Source organism: Gymnogyps californianus, chromosome 15, assembly GCF_018139145.2.
Source record: "Gymnogyps californianus isolate 813 chromosome 15, ASM1813914v2, whole genome shotgun sequence".
NCBI classification, from domain to species: domain Eukaryota; kingdom Metazoa; phylum Chordata; class Aves; order Accipitriformes; family Cathartidae; genus Gymnogyps; species Gymnogyps californianus.
In genome coordinates, this window is record NC_059485.1 from 17,969,067 (window position 1) to 17,995,711 (window position 26,645).

General features: G+C 64.8%; 2 protein-coding genes across 2 annotated transcripts; both read right to left on the reverse strand.

Moving 5' to 3' along the window:
* Positions 1 to 24: 24 nt before the first annotated feature.
* Positions 25 to 6,992, reverse strand: WDR24 (WD repeat domain 24). The gene is made up of 10 exons (XM_050906070.1): positions 6,948 to 6,992; positions 5,516 to 6,494; positions 5,020 to 5,197; positions 3,498 to 4,173; positions 3,294 to 3,409; positions 2,065 to 2,186; positions 1,614 to 1,718; positions 1,171 to 1,508; positions 544 to 728; positions 25 to 375 (listed from the first exon to the last, which is right to left on the reverse strand). The coding sequence occupies exons 2-10, from the start codon at positions 5,994 to 5,996 to the stop codon at positions 207 to 209; spliced, it is 2,370 nt and encodes a 789-aa protein (XP_050762027.1). The 5' UTR covers positions 5,997 to 6,494; positions 6,948 to 6,992; the 3' UTR covers positions 25 to 206.
* Positions 6,993 to 9,781: 2,789 nt separating this feature from the next.
* Positions 9,782 to 13,969, reverse strand: FBXL16 (F-box and leucine rich repeat protein 16). Its single transcript, XM_050906087.1, has 5 exons — positions 12,943 to 13,969; positions 11,584 to 12,092; positions 11,156 to 11,240; positions 10,712 to 10,775; positions 9,782 to 9,930 (listed from the first exon to the last, which is right to left on the reverse strand). Exons 1-5 carry the CDS (start codon positions 13,660 to 13,662, stop codon positions 9,782 to 9,784), a joined length of 1,527 nt encoding a protein of 508 aa, XP_050762044.1. The 5' UTR covers positions 13,663 to 13,969.
* Between the last annotated feature and the right edge of the window lie 12,676 nt (positions 13,970 to 26,645).

Consider the following 26,645-nt stretch of genomic DNA (forward strand, 5'->3'; position numbering starts at 1 on the left):
GACAGAGGCATGGCTCAGTTCAGTTGCTCTGTTTTGTTTTAATCCAGTACAAAAGGGCCGGGCAGGGGGCTGGGGGCGCACGCAGGGCCCCTATTTACACAAAAATAAATACAGGGAGGGAGGGAGGTGCGGGGAGGGCAGGCAGGCAGGAGACCCTGCCTGCCCTGCCCACCCCTGCCTGCCACCTCCCCCGGCCGGCGAGGGGTTCAGGTGTACTCGCAGAGGTGGCCGCAGCCGGCGGGGCAGTGGGAGCTGGTCTCCAGCCACTTCATGATGTGCTGGAGGTGGCCGCCGTGGCTGCAGCCCTGGCACCAGACGAAGAGCCCCTTCACCACGTGGTGACAGACGGCGCACATGCTGGCACACTGCCGACACCTACGCCGGAGAGAAGCGGGTGAGCGTGGGCAGGGAGAGCCCTCAGGGGGGCAACAAGGGGGAACAGGGGGCAAAAACCCCATCCTCCTGCCCCCGCAGCCCCTCTGGGACTCCCCTCGGTGACCGGAACGCTGTCCCCCACCTCCCTGCCGGCAGCGCTGCCCTCACCTATCGCAGATCCAGCCCCTGTTGCTCATGGGCCGCTTGCAGTTGCTGCAGTTGACGTGCAGGGTGGTGGAGGCCTGGTTGAGGCAGTTGATGGCGCGGCACGTGCTCAGCTTGATCACTTCGTTGGAGATGTTCCAGAGCTGGAAACGCTGCAGCAGGTCGATGTAGGACGTGTACCAGTGCTCCTGGGGACGGCCGGAGACAGCTGAGCCTCGAAACCCCTCAAAATCCCCTTGGATCCCAGCTCCTGCATCCCAAAGGCAAGATCCCTGCAGGAGGGGAACTGCTCTGCGGGGCCGGGGAAGAGGTGCCCTTCCCCAAATCAACAGGCCAAGGCCACTTCCCCACCCTGGCCCTGCGGACACCACCTCGGGTCCCTGCCAGGACTGGTGGTAGGGCAGCCAGCCGGGTACCAGGGGTCCCGGAGCTGCCCACCCCGGCTTAGAGCGGGCCTGGCAGGGGCTGGAGACGAAGGGAGGTGCCCAGAGCCCAGGCGAGATCCCATCGTGTTGGGACACGTCACCTCTGGGTCCCACCAAGGTGTCCTACCGCATCTCGTGGGGTCGCTGCACCAGCCCTGAGGGGAGGGTTCAGTTCCTACGCGGGAAGGGGCTTCCCGGGGTCTACCTGGGTCTGCTCATCGATCTCCTTGCGGATGCGGTCTCCCAGCACAATGAGGACGGACACGGCCGTCTGCACGTCTCCCTGCTCGGCGTAGAAGAGGAGCGTGTCCCGCACGATGGGATTGAAGAAGTCGGAGGGCAGGCGGTTCTCGTAGAGCGAGTGGGAGATGGAGATGAGGGAGAAGGACTCCACGGGTGTCAGCGACACTGTCTCGGCCTCGTTGCCGCTGACGTGAGGGGAGTCAGCCTTGTCTTGCAGGTGATCCAAGGCTGACGGGTTGTCCACGATTTCGTGGCGCAGGGGGAAGGCTTCTTGCGGAAGGCTGTATTCCTGTTCTTCAGCTGCGAGGAGAGAGATCTGATCAGGAACGAGCAGGGAAGGCCAGGAGAAAATCCAGCCGCGCGGCTGGGACAGGCAACACCTCCCAGCACCGGCCATGCACTCACCGTGCGGGTTCTCGTGGTCCATCATATACAGGTCATCCTCATCCGCTTCCACGTCTCCCAGCAGGTAGTCCGCAGGGACGTCGCTGCCCTCCGTCTCCTCGTTGTCTGCGTGCCCAGGGAGAGAGAAATCAGCTCATCCCCCTCGGGCACACGGACGGATCCACATCCCCTGCATCCTGCCCCAGCGTGCCAGGCTGTGTCCGAGCCAGACGGCTCAGCTCCCCACCGCGGTCGCGTTCCTGGCACCCGCAGCCACCACTGTGGGGGTCACGGGAGTAAATTGTCCTTCTGCAACGCCTTGGGGCTCGGCATGCTTCACCCGAGGGCTGCAGCAGGTCTAATCACCCCAATTTACAGGATAAATTTACCTGTTTATCCCATATCAGGGCCATCTACAGCTAAGGAGGGAAGAGCTCTAGGACTGGGACTGTGCCCGCCCCAGAAACGTTACCCTCGTTATTGATCAGGGTGGAGGAGGAATCCATGAGGATGTTTTCCGTGCGGCTTTCTCCTTTGCTGCGGTCCAGTCTCGACTCGCTGCCCAGCCCAGAGGGGATGTCCTTCAGGTTAAAGCTGGGAAAGAAGCCAAACGTAATAGGCACAGAAGTTTACAGCTTCCGCTCTAGCCAGCAAACAGCCTGGATACAGGTCTCCAGTTGCGATTTGAAGGGCGAAACACAAGACACGGCGATTTCCCCGACAGCACAGAAGTCAGCTGTCCCCACTTTGTAACTTAAAAATAAAGATACATTGCAATTGTTAACACAGACCTTTCTCCAAGCCTGGCATCTCTGCGCCCGCACCGCAAAAGGCCTCCCTAAAAGATTTCAGAGCTGAGCGCAGGCTCTTGACTCCGTCTCTTAATATTTACCTTCACCTCACAGGTAGGTAAACAGGAGCTGCCTCGCTACAAGGTGCTTTGCTGTTTGTTATGCATCACCGCTCTCAGGCTTCACCGGGACGGAAAAGGAAGGGAACGGGGTTGGAGCAGAGCCAAGCCCTTCAGCTTGCTGCCTGCGGTGTTTTAAGTCGGCGACAGACAGCGACCCGTCTGGATGCAGAGCGTGGTCGAGGCGAGTGTTTCCTTTGATGTTATTTGAGGATTTGCCACTCACCCCGTGAACCCGGCCCTGCAAGGTCTGACAGCTCATTTGGAGTCCTCGCCCCTCACTTTTATATGTCATTGAGAAGAGGAAAAACAAGTTTTCCTGCTTCATCAGCCCACGATGGGCCTCTCCACGCCAGCGAGCTGCTGGCAGAGCTGGGCTGCCCTTTGAAAGGCAGAAGACAACCTCTCCGCACCAGCAGCTCTGGCTCCGGCGGTGAGACACAAGTTCTCCATCCCCAGCCCTCGGTCACAGTCACTAATTAAATAACTGCAAAGAAGGTACCAGCCCCGCGCCCCACCACAGCTTCAAACTTCGTTTCGAGGAGGGAAGGGAGCGGCACACAAGCCTGCAGGGCTCGAGGTCAGGCTGGCCGCTCACTTCTCACACCCACACGGAAAATGGCTGCGTTCAAACGATGCCAACCCGCAAACCAGCGTGGCCCGAGCCTGGGGGAGAGCCGTCCCTGCTCCCACCCCGCGACTCCAGCCCAGCCAAGAAGCCGTCTCCGTTCTCCCGCTGACGAAGCCGCCCCAGCCGTCGCGTCGTTCGCTGCGGCTCCGGCACCTCTTACCTGTTCATGAGCGGGAGGGCGGTGCCGCCTTTCCCCATGCTGTGGTTGAGGTTGGCGGACGACACGGTGCCGAGGCTGGAATAGATAATTCGCAGCATCGTCCACGTTTGAGCCACCTGCGTGAGAGCCAGCCGCGGTCAGACCTCGCCAACCTAAAAACCAGGGGCCCCCCCAAACCCCGTGCAGCACCAGCCTAGGTCTCACCTGGTTGCGATCCAAGCCCTTGGCCACCTTGGCGTTGTGGTCGCAGAGCTCGGCCAGGGGCCTGCCGGCCAGCGCGTACTGCTTGGCGGTGTGCACGAACCAGTCCATGCTGCCGCTCTCCACGTCCGTCTCGAAGACGCTGAGGGCGCTGGAGGAGGAGATGTACTCGAACTGCTCCGTGGGGTCCAGCTTGCGCTTGAAGAAGATGGGGTGACGCCGGTCGCCGATGTAGGGCTTGCGGTTGGAGTCGGAGGAGATGAGGCTCTCTTTGGCGGCGAAGGCCAGGTCTCCGTAGAGGCTGTAGCACAGCCCCTCGGGGTTGGCCCGGTCGATGGGCTGGCTGGCATCCTTAAAAATGTGCTGGTAGAGGGTGCTGTCCTTAGAGCCCGACAGGAGGAAATAGGGGTCGTGGAGGTGACGCCACACGATGCCCGTGGTGACGTCCTTGTGCTCCTCGAACATGGCGGAGGGGATGAAGGGACGCCGCACGTCCCAGACGTAGATGTTGTGGTCCACCATCATGGAGCAGGTGGCGATGTGGTGCTTGCACTCCGGGCGCCACTTCACCCGGGCCACGGAGGCGATGGTCTGCACGCAGTAAATCTCCTTCGCCCGCGTGGTGTTCATGTCCCACACCTTCACCATCTTATCCCGGCCGCCTGTTGCCAGCCAGCCCCTGGGAGAAGGGTGGAGAAAGACGGTGAGACGCCAGCCTAGGCCAGGATCTGTCCCCGTTCACCTCTCCTTTTCCACCCCGGCACAGAAACGCTCACAACACAGATGCGACCACGGCCACGCCAAAGGGAGGCAGCCGGGCTGCGGTCGCATCCTGCCACACGCTACCCTAACACCTCCGCTCTCCGATAACCAGGTCAGGCAACACCCCTCCTTCCTGCTCCCGTTTAAGGCCCTCCGTCTTTAGAGCCACGCTCATCTGAAGAGCTCCCAGCCAGACCAGTTCCCCTCACCTCTGGTTTCCACTTGCCAGGGACAGCAGAGAGGAAAAAGGCCAGTTTGAACGTATTTCAGCGCCTCTCTAAGCTCGTGAGGAGTCGCAGCGCTGTCTGGCAGGGAGCGAGGAGGGACCCGCACACCACAACAGCCGTTTCCAGACGCACCCCGACCGCCCCCGGGGAAAGGCGGGAGGGAAACGGGATCAAACACAAGCAAGCCGTGTCCCAGAGCAGCCGTGCGGCGTCCTCCCCGAGCTGAGCACCGGAGCGAGAGGCTGCCCTTGACACAGGGGGCAAGACAGCAGCTTGCTATGCCCGACCATCAGCAATCCAGTGGCTCAGAAATCCCCAATTTGTCAAAAAACAAACCCAAAACACCCCAACACATCCCCAAATCCTCAAAGCAATAACTGCTCCCGTCTTCCAGCAACGGCCCAGCCCCTGAAACAAGGGGCCAAGGTATCAGAGACCCTGCTTTCCCCCCCCACCAAAGGTCCCAACCCCATTTTTAGGGCCTCCCTGGTCTCTGCCGAGGCCGGGCGGCTGGCAGGGTCCGGCCCCGCACATACCTGTCCTCCGGGTGCCAGTCGCAGCAGAAGACGGGCCCGTTGTGGGCCGTGAACATCCTCTCGTAGCGATCCGGCCGGCGGATGTCCCACAGCTGCACGTTCCCGTTCTCAAAGGTGGCGGCGAAGGTGAAGTAGTCCCGGATGCTGAACTGGACGTCACGTACGCTCTCCGACTGGCCTGAGAGGGGACAGAAGTTGAGATTCGGTGGGACAGAGCTGCAGCAAAGCTAAAGGCTGCACTGGAAGAGCCACGAGGGTCCCCAGCCCGAGAGAAGGGGAAGCAGGGAGCGATGCGGCCACCTTCCACCTTCTCTGCGGACCCAGCCCGCTGCCAAGCGGCAAAAAAAGAGCACCAAAATGCCTCTCAGCTCCCTCCCTGCCCGCTCTGGACATCACACCCTGAGCAAACCCTCCTCCCGGGCACAGGGAAAGGGCAAAGCCCCCAACCTCCGCCTCTCACCAGGGTAAGGGGGCAAGCAACAGCCCGAGTTTGTACCAGAGAAGGTGCTGACAGAATCCTTCTTGCGCAGGTCGAAGCATTTCATGTAGCCGTCCTGGGAGCCGCTGAGGAGCATGTAGACCTCGGTGGGGTGGAAGCAGACCTTGTTGACGGTGCGCTTGTGCTCGGTGAAGAGCTGGTCCTGCTTGTTGCGGGACGGCTTGCCCAGGTTCCAGGTGACGACCACGCCATTGGTGGCGGCGGTGGCCAGCAGGTTCTCGTCCATCTGGTGCCACACCACGTCCGCGCAGCTGAAGTTCAAGGAGGGTTTGCGGCCGACGCGGAGGTTCAGCTTCTCCACAAACTGGTCCTCCTCGATGGAGTAGATCTTGAAGATGTTACGGCCGGCCACCACCACCTGGGCGGCATCGCGGCACACGCTGATGGCATTGGCGGGGGCGTCCAGGTGGCAGAACATGGTCTGTCCCGTGAGGGCGTTACCCCCCAGGGCGGTGGTGACCCTGGCCATTTTTTCCATGGCCGTCCTCGGGGCGCACTCCCCTCTCCGGGAGCAGGCTCGGAGGCTCGCGTCCCCGCAGGCTGCATTCACGCTCGCGCGGCCGCCCTGCTCCACCTTAGCCAGAGCTGGGAAGGGACAGGCTCGGCTCCCGCAGCTCCTGGCAGGCCCAGGTGGCTTCGACCGCAGCTTTTTGTGGCCACATCAACGGGCTGCGGAGGTGAGAGGCTACAGCCCGGTCGCTACCTGTGGGGAGAGAGATACAGCCCCACGCCAGGCTTCTCCTCCTGCTGCCTTCTGTAACTCCCTCTCAGGGAGCTCCTGAAAACCTTTTCTGGGTTCCTTGTTCCCTCTTCAGTTCAAGCCCCCGAGACGCTCCGCTGATGAGAGCGGCTGTTGCTGATGCTACGGGAGGTCGACTACAGCGACGTGGACTGAAGCGAGCAGCGTCTCCAGCAAGAGGTCGGGTGAAACGAGGCCGCAGTCATCTCCGCCGGGCACTCCCTGCGCCCCAAACCCCTGCAAGCACCACAGGCAGGGGTTCACCCTGCTTCTCTAGCAGAGGGGGACCAGCAGCTCCCCCTGCCAAGCACAGGAGCAGGCCAGGGTGCCAGGGGCTGGCAGCTACTCTGGGGGTGCCCTGTGGCCAGCAAGGCTGCCTGGGGACCATAGGGCCTCTTGGGCCACCCACAGGCCATCTGCCCCCGGAGCCGGGCTGAGCTCCTGCCCCAGCACTGCCCTCTGCCAGCCCCTCTGCCCTTCCCTCGCCAGGCTCCCCAGTCCCTCGTACCCCACATTCCCCCCTCCTCAGGGCCTGCTCCTGACCCACGCCCCCCAGGGCCCCCTCAGGGCCCGCTCCTGACCCACAGCCCCCTCAGGGCCCGCTCCTGACCCACGGCCCCCTCAGGGCCCACTCAGGGCCCCCTGCCGCTGCCGGCCAGGCCCTCTCCCTCCGCGGCCGCGGTGCCGTACCCAGTGCCGGTGCCGTACCCAGTACCGGTGCAGCCCCACCGGCAGCTCGGGCCGAGCAGGCCCCGCCGGCCACCGCCGCCGCCACGGAAACGGCCGCCGAGCCCCACCCCTCTTCCGCCCCGCCCCGCCCCCTTCCGCCGTCGATGCCCGCACGCCCCGCCCACGCCCCGCCCCACGCCCAGAATACGGCCCCGTCGTCCCCCCCGAGCAGGCCCCGCCCAGGGATCAAGCCCCGCCCCCGAGTCAGACCCCGCCCCCGGACGGAGCGGGGAGGCGGGGCGAGCGGGAGGGAGCGGGGGGGGAGCGGGGGGACGTGGGGGTGCGGGGGGAAAATGGGGGTGCCGGGGGGATATGGGGTGCATTGGGAGATGGGGGTGCCGGAGGGACGTGAGGTGCAGTGGGGGGTGGGGGTGCGCTGGGATATAGGGATGCGCTGAGGGGATATGAGGTGCATTGGGAGATGGGGGTGCGGGGGGGGGAAATGGGGCTGCCAGGGGGATATGGGGTGCATTGGGAGATGGGGGTGCCGGAGGGACGTGAGGTGCAGTGGGGGGTGGGGGTGCGCTGGGATATAGGGATGCGCTGAGGGGATATGAGGTGCATTGGGAGATGGGGGTGCGGGGGGGGGAAATGGGGCTGCCAGGGGGATATGGGGTGCGTTAGGGGTCGGGGTGCTTGGAGATGTGGGGTCCGGGGGGAGTCGGGGTGGAGGGGGAAAATGGGGGTGTCAGGGGGGGATATGGGGTGAATTGGGGTGACGGTGCCAGGGGGACATGGGGTGCATTGGGGGTGAGGGTGCAGGGGGAGAAATGAGGGCGTCGGGGGGATATGGGGTGCATTGGGGGTGTAGGGATGCACTGGGGGATATAGGGGTGCACTGGGGGGGTGCGGGTGTGCTGGGGTGCAGGGATGCACTGGGAGGATATGAGGGTGCACTGAGGTGTGGGGCTGCTTGGGGGGTTTGGAGGTGCCGTGGGGTGTGGGGCTACACTGGGGTTTAGAGGTACATGGGGGGGGTGGCTATACAGGGAGATACAGGGCTACACTGGGGCATGGGTGTGCAGGAGGTTGGGGGTGCACGGGGGAGTGGGGGTGCACTGGGGGGGTATGGGGACACCCCAGCCCTGGGGGCTGTGGCTGTGCTGGGGCTGCCCGGAGCTGATGGCACCCCCCAACTGCTGCTGTCACCTGCAGGGGTGGGGGGACCCTCCATATGCCACCGACCTGCCTGCCCCTGTCCCCTGGCACCTACATCCTGGCACCCGTGTCCCATGGGCACCAGTGGGTTTGGGGGTGCAGGCAGCTTCCCACCCTGGCTGCCGCCGTGCTGGTGTCCTCCATGTCCCGGCGGTGCTACCCTGTCCCGTGGCCGCGGTGGCTCCTGGCGCACCCCAAACCCCCTTCCAGGGCCACGAGGGTCCTTGTGCCATTTTGGGGCCAGAAAGGGGTGTTTTGGACAAAGGAGGGAGCGGAGGCGGCGGGTGGTGCAGCAGTTCCTTCCCGCTCGGTACAAAGGCAAAACAAACCGAAAGCGTGTCCGTGTCCGTGCCCGTGCCCGTGTCCGTGCCCGTGTCTGTGTCCGTATCCGTGCCCACGCTTCCTCCTGGGGCCGTGTGGGCAGCCGATGTGGCAGCGGGCGATGCCCCAGGGACGGCCACCGAGCCCCCTCCTGTGCCGGGTCCCCACGGGCACCCCAGCCCTGTGCCTGGCTCGGCTCCGGCTCGGCTCAGCCCAGGGGTCCCCCCTGGCCCCCCGCTTGCAGCTGGCATCGGGGCGATGGCTTTCCAGCTGGAAGAGCGGTGGCGGTGGCGGCGTGTCCTAGGTGCCACCTCCCGCCTTCGCTCTGTGCCACTGGTGTCCCTGCGGTGGCTCAGACCTGGCCCCGGTCCCCCCGGGATGTCCCATCCCAGCCGGACAGGTCGCTCCTCAGCGTCGGCATCCCGCGGGGAGCAGTATCGCCCCACTGACCCCACGTAAACCGGGGTGCAGCAGGGTTCCTAGGGCAAGGGGGGATGCTTGCCGGGAGAGCCGGGCTCCCGGGGCAGGATCTGGCTGGGACGAAGCCGTATGGAGGGGCCAAGTGAGGGCTGTCACTTGTCACCGTCCCCCCTGGGTACCCCGGAGCCTGCCGTACCACGAGACTGAAGCAAGCGAGCATGCGAGGGCGGCGGGTGGGCAGGCGGGCAGAGAAAAACATCCTATTCACCAGGAGAAAGCGCCGGGCACCCCAAGGGCAGGGCCGGGGGCTCGGGGGGGGGGACACGCAGCATGGGGGGGGGCAGCTCAGTGACCCGCTCCAGGGGTGCGAGGGGACCCATCCAACCTCCGCTGCCACCCACGGGTGCCAAAATTAAGCATCCTCCCCTCGTCCATCTCTGGGAGCATCCTTTGGTCCCCAGGAGCATCCTTGGCAGCGGGGCCGTGTGCCCGCTTGGCACCGGGGCGGGGGGAGCAGGACATGGCCGGGTTGGGGTCACGCCGCCGTCGCCTTCCCACTTTGGGTTTCCATGATGTCCGTTTGTCCATCCGGAAGGGATTGGCAGGACACCGGGAGGAGGACAGGCGATGGCGGCGGTGTGGGGGCGGAATTTACAGGATACCCCAGGGGGGCTCCGGAGAGGGGTGACACCATCCCGCATCTCCCCCCGGAGCCCCGCGTCCCTCCGGGGGCATCGATGCGGGGGGATGTCCAGGGTCGGTTGTAATCGCCTGGCGTCTTTCGCATCCCCCAGCAGACGGAAAGAAACGGGGTGGGCGATGTCAGACGGGGCGGCGGCGGCGGCGGCGGTGGTGGCGGCGGGGTGGGCGCGGGAGCGGGGCGGCCGGATCCGGCGCTACTCGATCACCATGCAGCACGGGAGGTGCTGGGAGAAGTACTTGAAGAGCTCCGGGGTGGCCCCGGGGCAGTTGGTGAGCTCCAACTCCTCCAGCTCCTGTAGCTGCACCAGCCCCGACAGCCCCGTGGTGGTCAGCAAGGGGCAGCCTGCAAGTGGACAGCGAGCACTGTCACCCCAAAACACCAGCACCCCAAAAAACCCAGCACCTCAAAACACCAACGCCCCAAAAACAGCACCCTAAAAAAACCATCCCAAACACACTAGCACCCCCCAAAAAAGCACCCCAAAAAACCCAGCACCTCAAAACACCAACGCCCCAAAAAACAGCACCCTAAAAAAACCACCCCAAACACACTAGCACCCCCAAAAAAGCACCCCAAAAACCAGCACCGCAAACACACCAGCACCCAAAACCCAGCACCTCAAAACACCAACGCCCCAAAAACCAGCACCCTAAAAAACCCACCCCAAACACACTAGCACCCCCAAAAAAGCACCCCAAACCCCAGCACCTCAAACACACCAGCGCCCCAAAACCCAGCACCCCAAAACACCAGCATCCCAAAAAACCAGCAACACAAAACACCAGCACCCCCAAAAAATAGCACCCCAAACACCAGCACCCCAAAACACCAGCATCCCAAAAACCCAGCAACCTAAAACACCAGCACCCCCAAAACCAGCATCCCAAAACACCCACACCCCAAAACACCTGCACCCCAAAACACCAGCGCCCCAAGAGCCCGGCTGTGGACCCATCCCCAGGGAGCTGGGCTGGGTGCGGGTTCCCCGGCAGCTCGAGGGGATGCGGGAGCCACGCCGTGCTGGGGAGGGGGGGGATGCTGGCTGTCCCCAGGGCTGTCCCTGTCCCCATACCCCGTGGGGACCCGGCCACCCCATCCCGGGGGAGCGAGGGGGGGTCCTTACCGGCCAGCGAGAGGAGGCGCAGGCTGCCCATGCTCAGGAGATGCTTCAGGCCAAAATCCTGCACCTGGAAAAGAAGACGGAGTGGGAGTTGGGGGGGGGACACGACAAGGGGGAGCTCCACGGGGGGCGAACACGGCGGCACCGGGAGCTCGGCATCGCTGGGGCCGGGTGCCAGGGCAGGGAGCAGCAGCAGCAGGGTGCGGGGACAGGGTGCAGGATGCTGGGGCAGGGAGCTGGGTGCTGGGGCAGGGTGCCAAGGCTGAGTCCTGCTGAGCTCACAGGAGCACCCCATCCTTTCCCCGCTTCCCAGCACCAAGTCGCGGGGGCTCCAGCCAGCCTGGGGTGCCCACCCTGAGCTCGAGGCCCGTCCCCAGGGAGGTGCCAGCCACTCTGCCCTCCCCGCCATGCCAGCCAGGACGGGCACGGCTGTGTTCCCCCACCTACCTGGCAGCACCAGCGCAGGTAGAGGCTCCGCAGGGACGACATGGTGGACAGGTAGCTGAGGCCGGTGTCGGTGATCCGCACGCACCTGCCGGGGACACGGGGTGTCAAGGCCGGCCGGGAGCGGGGCACCCATGGGTGTCCCCAGACCGTGGCCCCCCATGCTGCATCCACTGCCTCCAGCATGGCTCAGCATGGCTCGGCATGGTGTGGCATGGCACAGCACGGCACGGCTTGGCATGGCTTGGCATGCCTTGGCACAGCTCGGTATGGGTCGGCATGGCTTGGCATGGCTCGGCATGGCTCGGCATGGCACAACATGGCTCGGCATGGTGTGGCATGGCATGGCATGGCGTGGCATGGCTCAGCATGCCTCAGCATGGCTTGGCATGGCACAGCACGGCTCGGCACGGCTCGGCACTGCCCCATACCTGTCGAGCACCAGCTCCTCCAGCTTGTGCAGGTCGCAGGCGATGTACTCCAGGGCCATGTCGGTGATGCGAGGGCACCAGGAGAGGTCGAGGCTGCGCAGCTTCCGCAGGTTCTCAGCCACCAGCTCCACGCCGTCATCCGTCACCTTGGAGCAGCCCGAGAGGCTGAGGACACTCAGGTTGGGCAGGCTGTGGACCATGTTGACCACGCCATGGTTGGTGATCTCCCAGCAGGAGTTGAGGCGGAGGGTGTGGGTGGTGTAGCCTTGCTTGGCGGTGAAGTAGGCGAGTGCCGTGTCCGTCACGTGGTAGGCTTGCAGGTTGAGCTCGGTGAGGTTAGGCAGGAGCTGCGAGATGGCGGCGATGGCGTCGTCGGCCACGTTGATGCAGTCGCTGACGCTCAGCGCCGTGATGCGGGCGTTGAGGCTGGACCACAGCCCGGCCTCTGTGAAGTCGTTGCAGCCCGACAGCTCCAGCCGCACGACGCCCTGCATCTGCTCCAGCATCACCTGCCGAGGGACACGGGGTCAGGGCACGGTGGGCACCGCCGCCTGCCCCGCGCCGCCCCGTGCCCCCGCCCTGGCTCCCTCTGAGCCCCCGGGGCTCTTCCCGCTGCCCCCAGCCCTGCGTGGGTCCAGCCTTCTCGCTGGGTTCCCCCGGCATCAGAGCAGCACCCTGCTCTAGGACATGCCAGCATCCGCAGGGGACAGGAGGGGACAGGCAGGGACCCCTGGCCGCAGCCCCCACTCTGTACCCGGTGCTGTTGGTGGGGACAGGATTAGTGCCCACTCCCAGCCTGGGCACCGCTCGGGTAAGATGTGGCCACGGAGCAGCTGGTGCTGCGTTTGGCCATGGCACGGGGCAGGGGACCTCGGTTGGGGACCTTGCCTGGCCACCGTGCAGGACCATGAATTGCCCCATCTCCATCTGACCCGCAGCCCCCTTGCCCAGGCGACCTCCCTTGCTGGGGAGCGATCAGCCAAGCGGGATTGTCCCCATCCCCTGAGCCCTGCTCATCGCCCACCACCACATCCACCACCCAGTGGCACGGCCACCTTGCCTGGCTTTGCCTTCCCGGCAGCATCCGCAGGCAGCAGGGATGAAATCCCCCCCCAGCCCCTTGACAGCATCCTCACCCCCCGCCTGGGAGGGCAGCGCAAGCTGCAGCCCATCCCACTGCCCAAACCACAGGCAGGGGCTCCCGATACTGCTCGCGCCCGCGGGATGGCCATGCCGCCTGCCTGCTCCTTGCCTGTGGCCGGTGAAAGCTCTGCCTGCGCCTGTGTCCCCTGGGCTACTGGGAAAGACCCGCCATTGCCACGTCTCAGCTACCCCGGTCACCTCGTCGGGGTCACCTACCTCCAAGCCTGCGTCTGTGATAGTCGACCTCTTAAGGCTCATGGACTTGACACCCTTCTTGGAGAGGGGGTAGTTGTCAATGAACTCACAAATGTCCAGGTCGGAGACACCCACGAGGCAGAAGCCGTCGAAGCCGCGGACGGCGAAGCCCTGCAGGCTGACAAACTCCTTCTCACCGCCGGGCAGGACATTGTAGAGCTCTTTGGTGTGCAGGACGGGTGTCAAGCCCACCCAGAACTTGGGTTGGTAGAGCACCCGCCGCCACACCTTGCACACCTGCGCCAGCACGCACTTCTCGCACGCCGAAAAGTACCAGAACAAGCGGTTGAGGATCTTCTCGTCCACCGCCAGCTGCCTTTCCGAGGGCGAGCCGGGCAGCCGCTCCGGCGAGGGCTGCTCCGAGCTTTCGCTCGTGTTCAGTCCCACCAAAGAAGCACCGGGAGGGGAGGAGACGCCGGCCAGAGTGGCCAAGGAGAGTGGGGAGGCCAGGCTGGGGATAGGCAGGTCGCTGCGGTGGGCTAAGGCCGGGCTGAGGATGGCAGGCACGGAGGAAGGCTGGCACAGGCGGTTTTTCACGGCGGGGGTGCCTTTGGTGATGCTGGCGGAGCCGAGGCCGTTGGGTTGCGTGGGGATCTTCACCAGTCCATTGCGGGGCAAACATGGGGGCTTGGTGTCGCCGTTTCTCGGGTTCGACATCTTCCAAAGGTCTCTCTGCAACATAGGGATGCGGGCTGAGGGGCTGCCGGTCTGGCAGGGAGAGCGGGCAGGGAGAGTGGGCAGGGAGGGCGGGCAGGGCTGGGGATGTCATGGCACCGGTGGGGAGGGAGACCCTGGGGGTCCCTGCGCAGGGAGCAGGGTGGCACTAGGGAGCGGGCGGTGCAGGGCTGCTGGGCACAGCCACGGAGGGGACATGCCCAGGGCACAGAGCGGGGTCCTCCGAGGGGCTGCGTGGCCCTGGAGTCCCCTGTGATCGGGGACGGATGGGGGTTTGTCCCCGGACATTCACATCCCTCTCTGAGCCTGGGATCCAGCCACCAGTGGAGATGGAGCAGGATCATAGAATCGTAGACCGGTTTGGGTTGGAAGGGACCTTTAAAGGCCATCGAGTCCAACCCCCTGCCATGAGCAGGGCCATCTTCAACTAGATCAGGTTGCTCAGAGCCCCGTCCAACCTGACCTTGAACGTTTCCAGGGATGGGGCATCTCCCACCTCTCTGGGCAACCTGGGCCAGTGTTTCACCACCCTCAGCGTAAAACATTTCTTCCTTATATCTAGTCTGAATCTGCCCTCTTTTAGTTTAAAACCATTAGCCCTTGTCCTATCGCTACAGGCCCTACTAAAAGTCTGTCCCCATCTTTCCTACAAGCCCCCTTTAGGTACTGGAAGGCTGCAATCAGGTCTCCCCGGAGCCTTCTCTTCTCCAGGCTGAACAACCCCAACTCCTCAGCCTTTCCTCATAGGAGAGGTGTTCCAGCCCTCTGATCATCTTCGTGGAGGGGAGAGGAGGCAGCGGTGGCGGAGCAGAGCTGCCCGTGCTTGCCGTGCTAGCCAGGCGCTCGGCGGTGAGCCCGTGCGGCCAGGAGCCTCGCCGAGCCTCGCCGAGCCTCGCGGCACCTGGGCGGCACCCCAGCAAACCAGGCCAATAAATATTTCAGCGGCAGCGAGGCCGGCTTTCCAACGGCCCCGCCACACCCCGCCATCCATTATTCAACACATTTCCCTCTATAAATACGGACGTGAATAATTGATGGGGGCTCAGCCCCCCACTCCTGCCCCAGCCGATGCCCGGTGCGGGGCCCTGCCGGTGTGCTGCCTGTCCTGCCTGCACCCTGTTTGCCAGTGCCGTGCCAAACAGTGCCAAAGAGCCGGGTCTGAGGCTGGAGGGAGCTGGGCTCCTGGCAGCCCCTGGGAACACGCCAAGGAGCTGGAGCCCAGGAAAGCGGCTTCCAGCCCAGGGACCAGGGGACAGGGACATGGTCCCCGAGCCCCGAGGGATGGCTGGCACGTCCATCCGGCGGTGGCTGATGGGACCTGAGGACCCTCTCCATCGCCAGCTCCCCCCAGACCCAAGATAAAAGCGAGGCAAATATTTTAGCCGCTTGATTCGGGATGGAGACGGCTGGGCCCTGATGGAGGGGCACTGGGGGAGCAGCATCCCGGCCGGTGATGCTCATGGCGCAGGTCCGCAGGCTCCGAGGATGCTCCATGCAGCCTGAGGGGGATGGCTGCCAAGTGGGGTGCAGCCTAGATCCCCCGCTGCCCCCAGCCCATCGCTTTCACCCTCACAGCATCCCCGGGCCTCATCCAGCCCTCCTGGAGCAGCCAGGGAGGGGAGCAGCCACCCGAAAGGCGCTGTGGAAGAGCCCGGGAGCGCAGGCAGCTGCCGGTGGCACAGCCGGCAAACCCACGGGGTGCACGGCGTGCGGCGTGTACCAGGGACACCCTCCCTGGCACAGCGGGGCCGCGGGACGGGGCTGGGGAGAGCTGCTGAAGCTTCTCCCGTGGTGCGAGCGGCAGCAGCGCGGAGGTGCCTGCAGACAGCCCGGCCCGGTGGCAGCGGCACGGCGAGAGCCTAGCCTCCGGGGACCAGCCCGACCCTGTGCAGACAGTCTGGCGCCGCTCCCCGCTCGGATGCGGCCTCTGCTGCCTCTGCTCATGCTGCCCGACAGAGGAGCTGGGCCTCTGATGCTCGGACATGCGTTAAATTCGCTTGAAAGCAGGAGAAGAGGAGGGGAAAGAAGGAAGAAACTTAAAACCAGCGGCTCGGTGCTTGGCAGCAATTAGGGAAGCAAACAGAACGTGCACCAGGGTGTCTAACACAGCCGTACAGCGCCGTCCAGCACAAATCCAAACAGATAATTACCAGGCAGCACGGAAAGGCTGTCGCTCCGGCACAGAGCCCACAGCCAGAGCCGTTCGGCATGCTGGTTGCCCTCAGGGAGAGGGCAGGTGGTGGCAGAGGGGCAGCCTGGGGCCTCGGGAGCCCAAGGGGACAGTCATGGGAGGAGACAGATGCTGACAAGTTGCCGGACTGAAATGCAGCCAGCGGGAGGTGTTGGCAATGGTTACAACCAGCTCAGACCTCGGCTGGTCCCCGAGGCCGGGCTCAGAGGGGGGCTGAGTGGATTCAGCAGCTTTCCCAGTCCTGCCTTGGAAAGCTGAGCCAGGTCCCCTCCACCCCGGGCGCTGAGGCTGCCTGTCTGGCTCACAGAAATCCCAAACCATGAATGAGCTGGGAAGTCACTTCAACTAGAAAGACGGCCAGAGATTCAGGCCTTCTGGGCACAGGCAGCCTCCAGGCAGCGGCGGCAGGAGGCCGGGCAGGCAGGCTGGATGTACGCAGCCTCATCTCGCTGGGGAAATGGGCAGGCAAGGAATTTGGGTTTCCTACCACCCCGAAAGGAGCAGGACTGTGCTGGGGGGGAGGACTCCAGCCTGGAGAAGGTGGTCTGGGGGCGCAGACCTGGGAGGGAGGTGGGTCCGATAGCTGCTCTCTCCTCTGGCACCATGGGGCAGTGCTGGGATCTGCCCTCCGCTGCTGCAGGAAAGCCCCTGCCTGCAGCCAAGCAGCCCCCCGGCTTCCTGCACCCCGGGGCTGAGGCCACATCGCTCCAATGCACCAAGTGCAAGTACCACATCCCACGGAGATCAGAGCTGCTGTATGCTGGGATGCCCAGTGCGCACCCTGCCCTGCCCTGCCCCGGGCCCTCCTCCAACCCACTGAGACAGCGGAGGGACAGGGAGATACAAAGCCATCTGCCTTGGAGGTGTCAGTACAGAGCCCCTCTGACGTTCCAGCAGCTCCATGAGCACCTCCATATGCTTTCTGGTCACCCCAAAGCAGCAGGAGAGCAGAGATTTGGCCTTTCCTCCTCTCCCCATCATCTCACTATTTGCGGATTGCATGACTGGGCCAACCACAACGTTGTCAGAAGGAGAGTTCAGCACTTGGTGCAACCATCCTTACTCTGGGATCCCATAGGAAGGGCCCAGCTTCGCAACCCGCCCTCCCCCAGCAACCCCCCTCTGCTCTCGCAGGCCACAGCTCACGAGGGAAGCGCCTGCCAGCAGTGAAGTGCCAGCTCCCGATTCACAGTGGGAGGAAACCTGACAAAAACAAAGGGCAAAGTCTTTTAGTCTCCTGAATTCACTCCAGGGTGCACGTTTCACAGGAAACGTCATTGCCAGAGAAGTCACTCCATTCATGAGGGTTTTGTCATCCACAATGAGCGATGATGCAGTGGTGGGGGGCGGATTTGACGCAGGAAGAGAGAAGAAAGAAGGGGGTCTAAGAGCCTGTCACTACAAACATTACACAGACAATGAAGATGCTGGGAAGAATAGGACGAAAGCTGCCAGGAACAGAGAGCTTGCCCAAGCTGTTGGAGAGTTTACCATCTCCATGTGGTAGTGAAGAGGGATGAGGGCCTCAAGAGACGGGCAGGATGATCAGTCACCCTGTTAGTGCCACCGCTGCGCGGGTGTTCGCCGGGAGACCCCAGGCTGTGGCGGACGAGACCTGCTGGATCAGACAGTCATCCCGCTGCGGCCGGGCTCGGGGGCGAGCTCTGGACCAGCCAGGCTCGGAGCCTACCGAGGACTCTGGGTCAGCCGGGCTCGGAGGCCACTGGAGACCCCGGACTGGCCAGGCGTGGGAGCCCCCGGGCCCCCGGCCCTGCTAGCCGGGCAGGCCCCCGTTCAGCACCGCGGACAGCGGCCCCGTTCAGCACCGCGGACAGCGGCGCGGCCCGCGCTCTCCTCGGGGCCGCCTCACCCTACAAGGGCACCCCGCAAACGTGCCCCTGCGGGACCCCCCGCCTCCGCAGCCCCTGCGGGACCCCCCTGCCTCCGGGGGCCCTGCGGGACCCCCTGCCTCTGCAGCCCCTGCGGGACCCCCCTGCCTCCGGGGCCCTGCGGGACCCCCTGCCTCTGCAGCCCCTGCGGGACCCCCCGCCTCCGGGGCCCTGCGGGACCCCCCACCTCTGCAGCCCCTGCGAGGATCCACCGTTGCCCCGCCAGGTCCCTCTGAGGATCCACCATTGCCCCGCCAGGTCCGTGTAAGAGATCCTACTATTGCCCCACCAGGTCCCTCTGAGGATCCACCATTGCCCCCAGGTCCGTGTAAGAGATCCTACTACTGCCCCACCAGGTCCCTACGAGGATCCACCGTGGCCCTGCCAGGTCCTTGTAAGAGATCCTACTATTGCCCCACCAGGTCCCTCTGAGGATCCACCATTGCCCCGCCAGGTCTGTGTAAGAGATCCTACTATTGCCCCACCAGGTCCCTGTGAGCATCCACCATTGCCCCACCAGGTCCCTGCGAGGATCCACCATTGCCCTGCCAGGTCTGTGTAAGAGATCCTACTGTTGCCCCACCAGGTCCCTCTGAGGATCCACCATTGCCCCACCAGGTCCATGTAAGAGATCCTACTATTGCCCCACCAGGTCCCTGTGAGCATCCACGATTGCCCCACCAGGTCCCTGCGAGGATCCACCATTGCCCTGCCAGGTCCATGTAAGAGATCCTACTATTGCCCCACCAGGTCCCTCTGAGGATCCACCATTGCCCCGCCAGGTCCGTGTAAGAGATTCTACTATTGCCCCACCAGGTCCCTACGAGGATCCACGATTGCCCCACCAGGTCCCTGCGAGCATCCACCATTGCCCTGCCAGGTCCCCATGAGGATCCGCTGTTGCCCCACTAGGTCCCCGTGAGATCCTACTATCGCCCCACCAGGTTCCCTGCAGTCCCCTGCCAGAATCCAAGGCAGCCTGCCCCGCCAGCCTGCCATGAAGCCCTGTTATTGCCCTGCCAGAATCCAAGGCTGCTGCAAAATTATTTCTGTAGAGCCACTGCTTCAGTGACAGAGCTGCTCGGCAGCAAGCAGCCATCGCTCGCGGCTTCCTGCACACACACACACACACACACACACACACACACACACATATATATGCACACACAGACACACATGGACACACACACAACCACCCTGTCAGAGCCCCAGGAGCTGGTGGATGCACCTTACACGAGCCTTGGCGTTCAGCTGCACATATACATGCACACATACACACACAAACAGAGATAAGCGCATGCACGCACACACACACAGAGGGTTGCATCAGCTGAATTCATTAGCCCATCTATTTTTACTAATGCAGCAAATCAAGTTGCTCTACAGGCGGAGAAAACACACCCGAGACATAGTGCTGTGGCAGAGCACACAGCCAAGGCTTTTGTCCAGCACTCCTGAGGGTAACGGCTCCCCGGGACTCCCTCAGCTCTACGCGACAACCCCAACCGGCAGCAATGCCAGGCAGGCTCTTGCTTTGGGGGGGCTGAACCTGCCGACCAAAGCACATGGTAGTAATAAAGACATCCCACTACAAAGATCGCCTTCCCCGGCAGCGCTCGGTGGTGTGCGAGCTGCCTCCTGCTCTGATCCCATCAGGTCAGACCACTGCCCGTGCCGTGACTAGTGGGTGTACGACCGCCGGGCTCCGAGGCCGTGTCCCCTCAGAGGGCTTGGATCACCCCAGCAATGCAGAGGAGCCGCAGAAGGCCCTGGAGGAGCCGTCAGCTCCCCCGGAGATGGAGGGGTAACGGGCATGTTTGGGTAGGGAGAAGCTGGACATGTGCGTGCGTGTGTGTGCACACGCGGATCTGCGCTCCCGGGCTCGACACTCACACAAGTCAGCTGGGAGAGAGGCTCAGAGCACAGCTCCAAACTCAGTGCTACCTATTCCCCCGCTGCACAAGCCAGGAATTCGTGGCGGGGAAGGGCCTCGTCACTCCGCCTGGCCCGGGAGACCTGCCATTTGTGTGATGAGAGCCGGGTAGCTCCTTCCTGAGATTACCCTGAGAGCTCCTTGGGAGACTGGAGGGCTGAGAGCAGCTCTCCGGCTCCCTTGTTGGCTCCCAACAATGTCAAAGGGCTCGTCCCACCTTGCAGTGGACAAAGAGGCTCAGGAGGGGCTGGGAAAACAACTGGTTTGAGTCCTATTCCTGCCGGCTGCCGCTCTCAGCGCCGGGCTGGCTGGTGAATCCGTCTCTGGGTCTCAGGCAGCTCATGGTCAGGCAGCGGAGCCATCACGACGGGGACTCCCCAGCACCGCTCTCCCCCAGGTCCCACAGCCTTTCCGAACGGCAAGACCTGGGGCCGGGCTCTGCGGGTCCAGCCCCATGCCCAGGGAGCCGGGGAAATGCTGGCTGAGGTGCCAAAGCCAAGCTCTGCTCAGCTCTCCACCACTTTCTGCTTAGCTGAGAGAACAGCTCATGTCCAGGAGCACTGAGAGATGCAGCTCCTGTCCCCCCCCCATCCCTCAGCACCGGGGAGTTGTAGGGAGGAGGCAGAGCTCCAGCCCCCCAGGCCTGGCCAGGCAAAACTTCCTCACAACAGGCAGCGGGGTCCTCTCCGGCTGCCGCAAGCCTTTCCTGCAGCAGCATTTGTCTTCTCTGCTAAGACCCAAATCTCCCAAAGACATCAAGCCCTGACCTCCCTCCCTATCCCAGGCAGCCCCATGTCCCCTGGGGGGGAACCCCCCCACCCAAGAGCAGCACGGGATGCACTGAGCAGGGCAGAGCTGGACCTCAACGTGCTGCCTTGGGTCCATCTCCCCCAGCCTCCTCTGGAGGTGCCGGCCCTCACCGCCATGGCAGGACGCTCATGCTTCGGCCAAGCTTCGCCCTGCTCCCCACCGACCGAGGCGAGGGGAGGAGGGAAGAGCTCCTCTTGTGCCGGCTCCTGCCCGGCCTGGCCTCCCCTCGCCGCAAGCCCGCCAGAGCCCAACCGACAGCACCCAGCATGTTACAGCCCTTCTCTTCGCCCCTCTTGGGCCCAGGAAGGGATGAACAAAAATGCAAGATCCCACGAGGAGAGAGGAGCCAGGGGACCGTGGCCCACGGCTTCCCCCGAGCCCCCTGTCCCCAGGACACGGATGTGCTCCTCGGGTACCGCTGGGACTCGAGCCTCTTCTTCAAACCCCTTTATCCCTCCAGACATGGCAACGACCACGCAAGCAGCGATGCCCTTTTGCCCCTGAGCTCGGGGGTCCGGCCAGGAGCCGGGGTTGGGGTGAGGCAGCCGAACCCCTGCCCAGCACGGGGGCCATCGGCACCAGGCTCGTGGGACGCCGGGGCAGGCAGGCAGCGTTCAGCCACGGGACTCCTCGCTGCCAGGGGTTGCGGGGGCTAAATGCCAACACAGGCTCCAAAAAGCTGTTAGATGCATCCTGGAAGCAAAGGGACTGGCCTGATCCTGCTCCCGGGGCAGCCCCCCTGGCCACCCGCTTCCCCTGGCCAGGAGTTGGGCACAGGTCACACCTCCAGCAGGGAGAAACCCCGGAGAAACGCCTTCTGCTGACCTGCCCCCTCCCCAAACACTCTCTCCTTCAGCCCTGGACCCCTCCTCTGCGTTGCCAGCCCTGGAGCATCCAGCAAACGTGGCCGGTCCCCGTGGTGGGTGGGCAGAGGTTGGGCGGGGGTGGGATGCTGCCGAAGGAGCCCCGCTTGCCCACGCACCCCATCCTGCTCCCTCCCACGCCATTGGCACCCACTCGCCTCCCGAATCCCCTTTTCCCTCTCCGGGTGCTGCTCCATCCGCACAGGCACTGGTGGGGAGCAATGGGCCGTGGCTTGGAGGTGGGGAAACTGAGGTACGGGCAGGGCGACGCGGCTTTGCCACGGAGCTGCCAGAGTCTGAGCCAGGCGCAGCTTAAATCTGCAGAGCATGAAGGCAGGATCCAGCCCCCAAACTCTGAGTGCTCCCGCTCCAGCTGCCCTTCTCCTGGCTGGAGCGTGGCCGCATCCCTATGGGATGGTCAACACAGAGGTGACCCCACTGGAGGGGACAAGGGGACCCTTTGCCCCTCCCACCTTCCCGCATGTGCTGCCCCGGCCTGAGCGAGGGTCTCTCCATCCCCAGGAGCAGGATTTGGGGAGGGGGAGGTTCCCAGTGCCAGGGATGCTCGTCCTGCTGCTCCCTGCCACCGTGGAGCCGCTGGCACGGGGAGGACAGCAGGCCCGGCGGATGGCAAAGGGATCGATGTGGGGGAAGCCAGCTCGGGGAAAAATATATATCTAGCTCATTAAAAATGGATGCTCGAGCGAGTCCTCCCCACTCCAAAGCCACCTCCCTCCCTCTTCCTGGTAGCTGGAGTGAAATCAGCACCCAGCTTTCAGAGGAGGGGAGATGCCAGCACGGCACGGCGCTCGCTCTGCGCCCGCTGCTCCCACCCTGCTGCATGCCGAGACCCCCTGGGTGCTGCGGAGGGGGCCCGAGACCCCCTGTACCCCGGGCAGAGGGTGGTTGTGGAGCAGGATCTCTGCCAGGAGCATCCCCACCGCAGGGACTGCCACGCTCCGGCCTTCACTGCCCGGGCACCACCATGTCCCACCAGCACTGGCACGTCCCACCAGCACCGGCAGATGCCCGAGAGCCAGAGCCACCCTGGCCCGGTGCCCCACAGCACCCCTGGACCCCCACCCGGCCGAGGTCAGGGGAGTCTCTGCCTGGTTGCTGCCACAACCCCGTGCCTCAGTTTCCCCCATCCGTGCCCGGCCCAGCCTGCCCCAGCCCTTCCATGGGGCTCAGCCTGCCCGCCTGGCCCCCGGCCCCAGCCGGCCTCACACACAGACCCCTCCGCCCGTCCCCATCCCCTGCCCTGCCAAAACAACCTGCCCCCGGCCCCTCGCCCCCCTCCCGGGCTGCTGGGGGGTCCCCGGCCCCACGCTGGCTTCTGCGGGCCCCCGCTGTGGGGCTCAGCCCCCTCAGCTCCATCCCAGTCAGGGCCTTCCCCTTCCTCCATCCCCTGGGCCCGGGATGGAGGGTGGCTGCCCCTGTCATCGTCGTGTCCCCCCCCCCCACCCCGGCCTGTGTCACCCTGCGTCCAAGCAAAGCCCCACCGACATGTCGGGGTGTCAAGGTGTTGGGGTGCAGACCTGGGGGGTGCCAACGTCCCATGGTGGCATCGAGGAGGACAAGGGGCAGTTTGGGGGCTGGCAGCAGACGGGGGGGGGGGGGGGGAGGCAAGCAGCAGCCCTACACCCCGGTGACCCTGTCCCCACGGTGACGTCCCCCTACACCCCCATCCCGAAGCATCCTCGCATCCCCCGGTACCCACCCGACCCCCCCACCCCACCGTTACCCACCCGGTGATACCCGGCCATGCTGCGGGGGGGGGGGGGGGGCACCCAGCATCCCCCCCAGGTCCCTAAACCGGGGGGGGGGGGGAAGACGCAGCATCACTGCGGGGGGGGGGGGGTTCACACCGACCACCATCCTAGGTTTGAGCTACCGGGAGGTGAAGGAGGAAGGCGGGGGGGAAGGCGGGGAGGGCGCTACCGGACCGGGAGCCCCGGGCCGGGCCGGCTCCGCTGCCGTTATATAACGCGGCTCCATGATGCGGGATGCGGTGGGGGGGGGTTGCGGTGCCGGTGTCGGTGTCGGTGCCGGTGTCGGTGCCGGTGCCGGTGAAACCGGCACCGGCACCGACACCGGCACCGACACCGACACCGGCACCGGCTTTGTGTTGTAAAGGGTTTTCCCGAGCGGCTCTTACCTCCAGCACCGTCTCCCGAAGCTCATGCCATGCCTTGTGCCCGTCCTCTTTTGGTTGCAGGAAAAAAAAAAAAAAAAAAAAAAAACACCGGGAAGAAAACCGGGAACTCCCCCCCCCCCCACCTCCCCCCCCCCCCCTAAACAAAAACAACCACCACCACCACCAAATCCCAGTTGGAAAAGGGGCCGGATCCTACCCGGCCCCCGCCCCAACCCCGCTAAACAACGGGAAAAATAAGCGGGGAGTTAGGGTGGAAGTGGGGGGGGGGAAATGGGGCCGGATCCGGATCTGGGGGGGGGGGGGAATGGAGAATAGGGGGGGGGTCCCTCCTGCCAGCCAGCCCGGGGAGCTGGGAGCTGCTGCTCGCACACGCACACGCGCGTTTGCACACACGCACACGCGTGTCAGCGGCGGTGGCTGTTAAAGAGATACGGTCGCCGGTAAGCGATAATGGATCGTGACGGGATGGGCACCGGCACCGGGAGCGGTGAGGTGAGGGTGCGGGACACGGACACGGAGGGAGAGATGCGGGGGGGTGGGGGGGTGCGGGCAGGGCTGGGCTGGCAGCTGGGTGTGCAGGCAGGGGGGAGAGGGGTGGGTGGGTGGGTGAATGCAGGGGTGGAAGGATGGGGGGGATGGAGGGAGGGATGGAGGCAGGGAGGGAGGGATGGAGGGAGAAACAGAGGGATGGATGGAAGGATGGAGGGGTGGATGGAGAAATGGAGGGATGGATGGAAGGCTGGATGGACAGATGGATGCTTGCTCTGGCTCTCTCCCCACCAGGGCGCTGGCAGGCCAGAGATCCCGGTGCAGAGCCCTCTCCGCCCCGGCAGCCGGCTCAGACCCTGCTGACAGCCCCTGGAGCTCCAGCTCCAGCACCCCAGGGTGCTGCGGGCACCCAGGGAAGGGGGCTGCACCCAGGTGCCGGGGGGGTTCACCTGCCCAGGCCAAGGCTGGCAGCGAGACCTGCAGCTGGGGGTGCCCCATTGCTGCCCCCCCCCCATTTCCCATCTCACCCCCAGCTCAGCACCCACCCAGCACCCCCGGTCCGGGGCCCAGCTTCACCACTGCTCCCCAAACTGGAGGGAACTGGTTAGGTGCCGTGTTTAACCCCATCCCCTCTGCCTTCCCCTCGCACAGCCCCACGCGAGCAGCGGGACCAGCTCGGCCGGCAGCCCTCGGCCGGGCCCTGGGGAGGCTGATGGAGCTGCCTGGATCCGGCTGCCTGGCTCCTGCCTCCATTATTTATAAGGCAGGTCGGGTTTCGCACTGGCAGCCGGGAGGGAGTTTGAGGGAGGAGACTGTGCACACACACACACACACGCACACTCACACTCACACTCACGCACACACTCACAGCTTCATCCCACCCTGCCCAGCGGGTGACAAATGCAGGAAAAGGGTCCAGAGGGACTGGTGACCACGGTGATGTGCGGGTCAGTGGCCTCATCCAGGTGACACGTCTTTTCCCCATCGCCTGAGAAACTGGGGGTCCTTCTCCCCGTGATCCCTTGTCCCCCTAGCAATGCTCTGCCCGCTCTGATGCCTTGTCCCCATGGGGGTGGTCCCAGGGGAATCGCCAGCCAGCAGCAGCCCCGGAGAAGCGGGTGGTGGTCCAGCCCTCGGGGGACATACTCTGCTCCCAGAGCGAGCCCAGTGCCAGCGGGGCTGGCAGGCACAGGGAGGCAGTCGGGTCCTGGATGGTCCCTGTTGTCCCCTTGGTCCTGGCACAGCCCCGTTGTCACTAACCCCTGCCAGCTGCGGGCCCCAGAGGGGACACGTTGGGGTGGCCCCATGTCCTGGGCACATTTTCATGCCAAGAAGGGTCACAGCCTCTGGAGGAGTCCCTGGGCAGGGGGAGTCTCCGTGCACATGTCCCCGGTGGAGGGGACACAGCTGAGGTGGACCCACCGTGCCGCCAGCCCAGGGGGGTACCCACACCCTGGGGTGCCCGATGCAGGGTGCCCGGCTGCCCTAGCTCACCCCGCAGCCGCGAGCAACCCCGGTTTGTCAGCCCATGCTGTGGCAGGCCAGGCCCCCTGAGCCTCCCTGGTCCACGGGGACCGTCCCTCCCAGGTGCCAGGAGGGTGGTGGCTGGTGTCCCCACGCTCGGGCCAGGGCAGCAGCCAAGAGCCAAACAACACCGCTCTTCCACAACTCATCTTTATGCAAACTGCCAGCACCCCATTGGCCTCCTCTGCCCTCCCATCCCCACCGCCCTAGGGATGCTGAAGGGTCTCACCCAACGCACCCAGCGCATCCCCCTGGCGATGGGACCCTGGGCCCAACATCACCCATCCAGCCGGACCACCGGTGCCAAAGCTGGACCGCAGTGCGCCGGGTGCTGTCGCCGCGGCAACCGCTGTCGCCTAGCGCCGGCTGTCTCCCGGTAACCCGTCGCCTAGCAATGGGGGATTTTTCACAGCTCGGGATGAAGAGTTGAAAGTTATTTTTAGCCCGGGCTGCGAATCAATAGGCAGCTCCATTCGCCGCCCCGCAGGATGCACGCGCGGGGGCCTTGCTGCGGCGGCGGGGCCGGGGGGGGGGCTGCCGAGGGGAGTGGGGTGGCCTGGCCGGCTTGGGGTCACCACCCCGGCACAGACCCCAGGGACCCCTCAAGCTCACCCCCCCCCCCCCCAAGGCTCAGCCCCCTTTGTGCTGACCCCAGGGCTCAGCCCTTCTGGGCCCCCCGGTGCCCTCCATAAGGCTCGGAACCTCTGGGCCCCCCCCGAGGCTCAGACACCCCCCGGGCTCACCCCCCCTGTGCCTTCCATAAGGCTTGGACACCCTGGGCCCCCCCCGAGGCTCAGACACCCCCCAGGGCTCCCCCCGCTCCAGGCCACACGCAGGTGAGGGTGGGCGAGGGCAGGGCCCAGCCATGGGGACAGGCTTCTGTGGGGACCCTCACATGGCCGTGGGGACAATCACACTGCTGCGGGGACCGTTAGCTTGCTGCGGGGCACCCCATCTCGCTGTGGGGACCCTCATCCAGCTGTGAGGACCCTCATCCAGCTGCTGGGAGCCTCACCCTGCCATGGGGACCGTCTCCCACTAGTATGAACCCCCACCTTGCCATAGGGACCCTTGCCCTGCCACAGGGACCCCCACCTTGCCATGGGGACACCCACCTTGCCATGGAGACCCT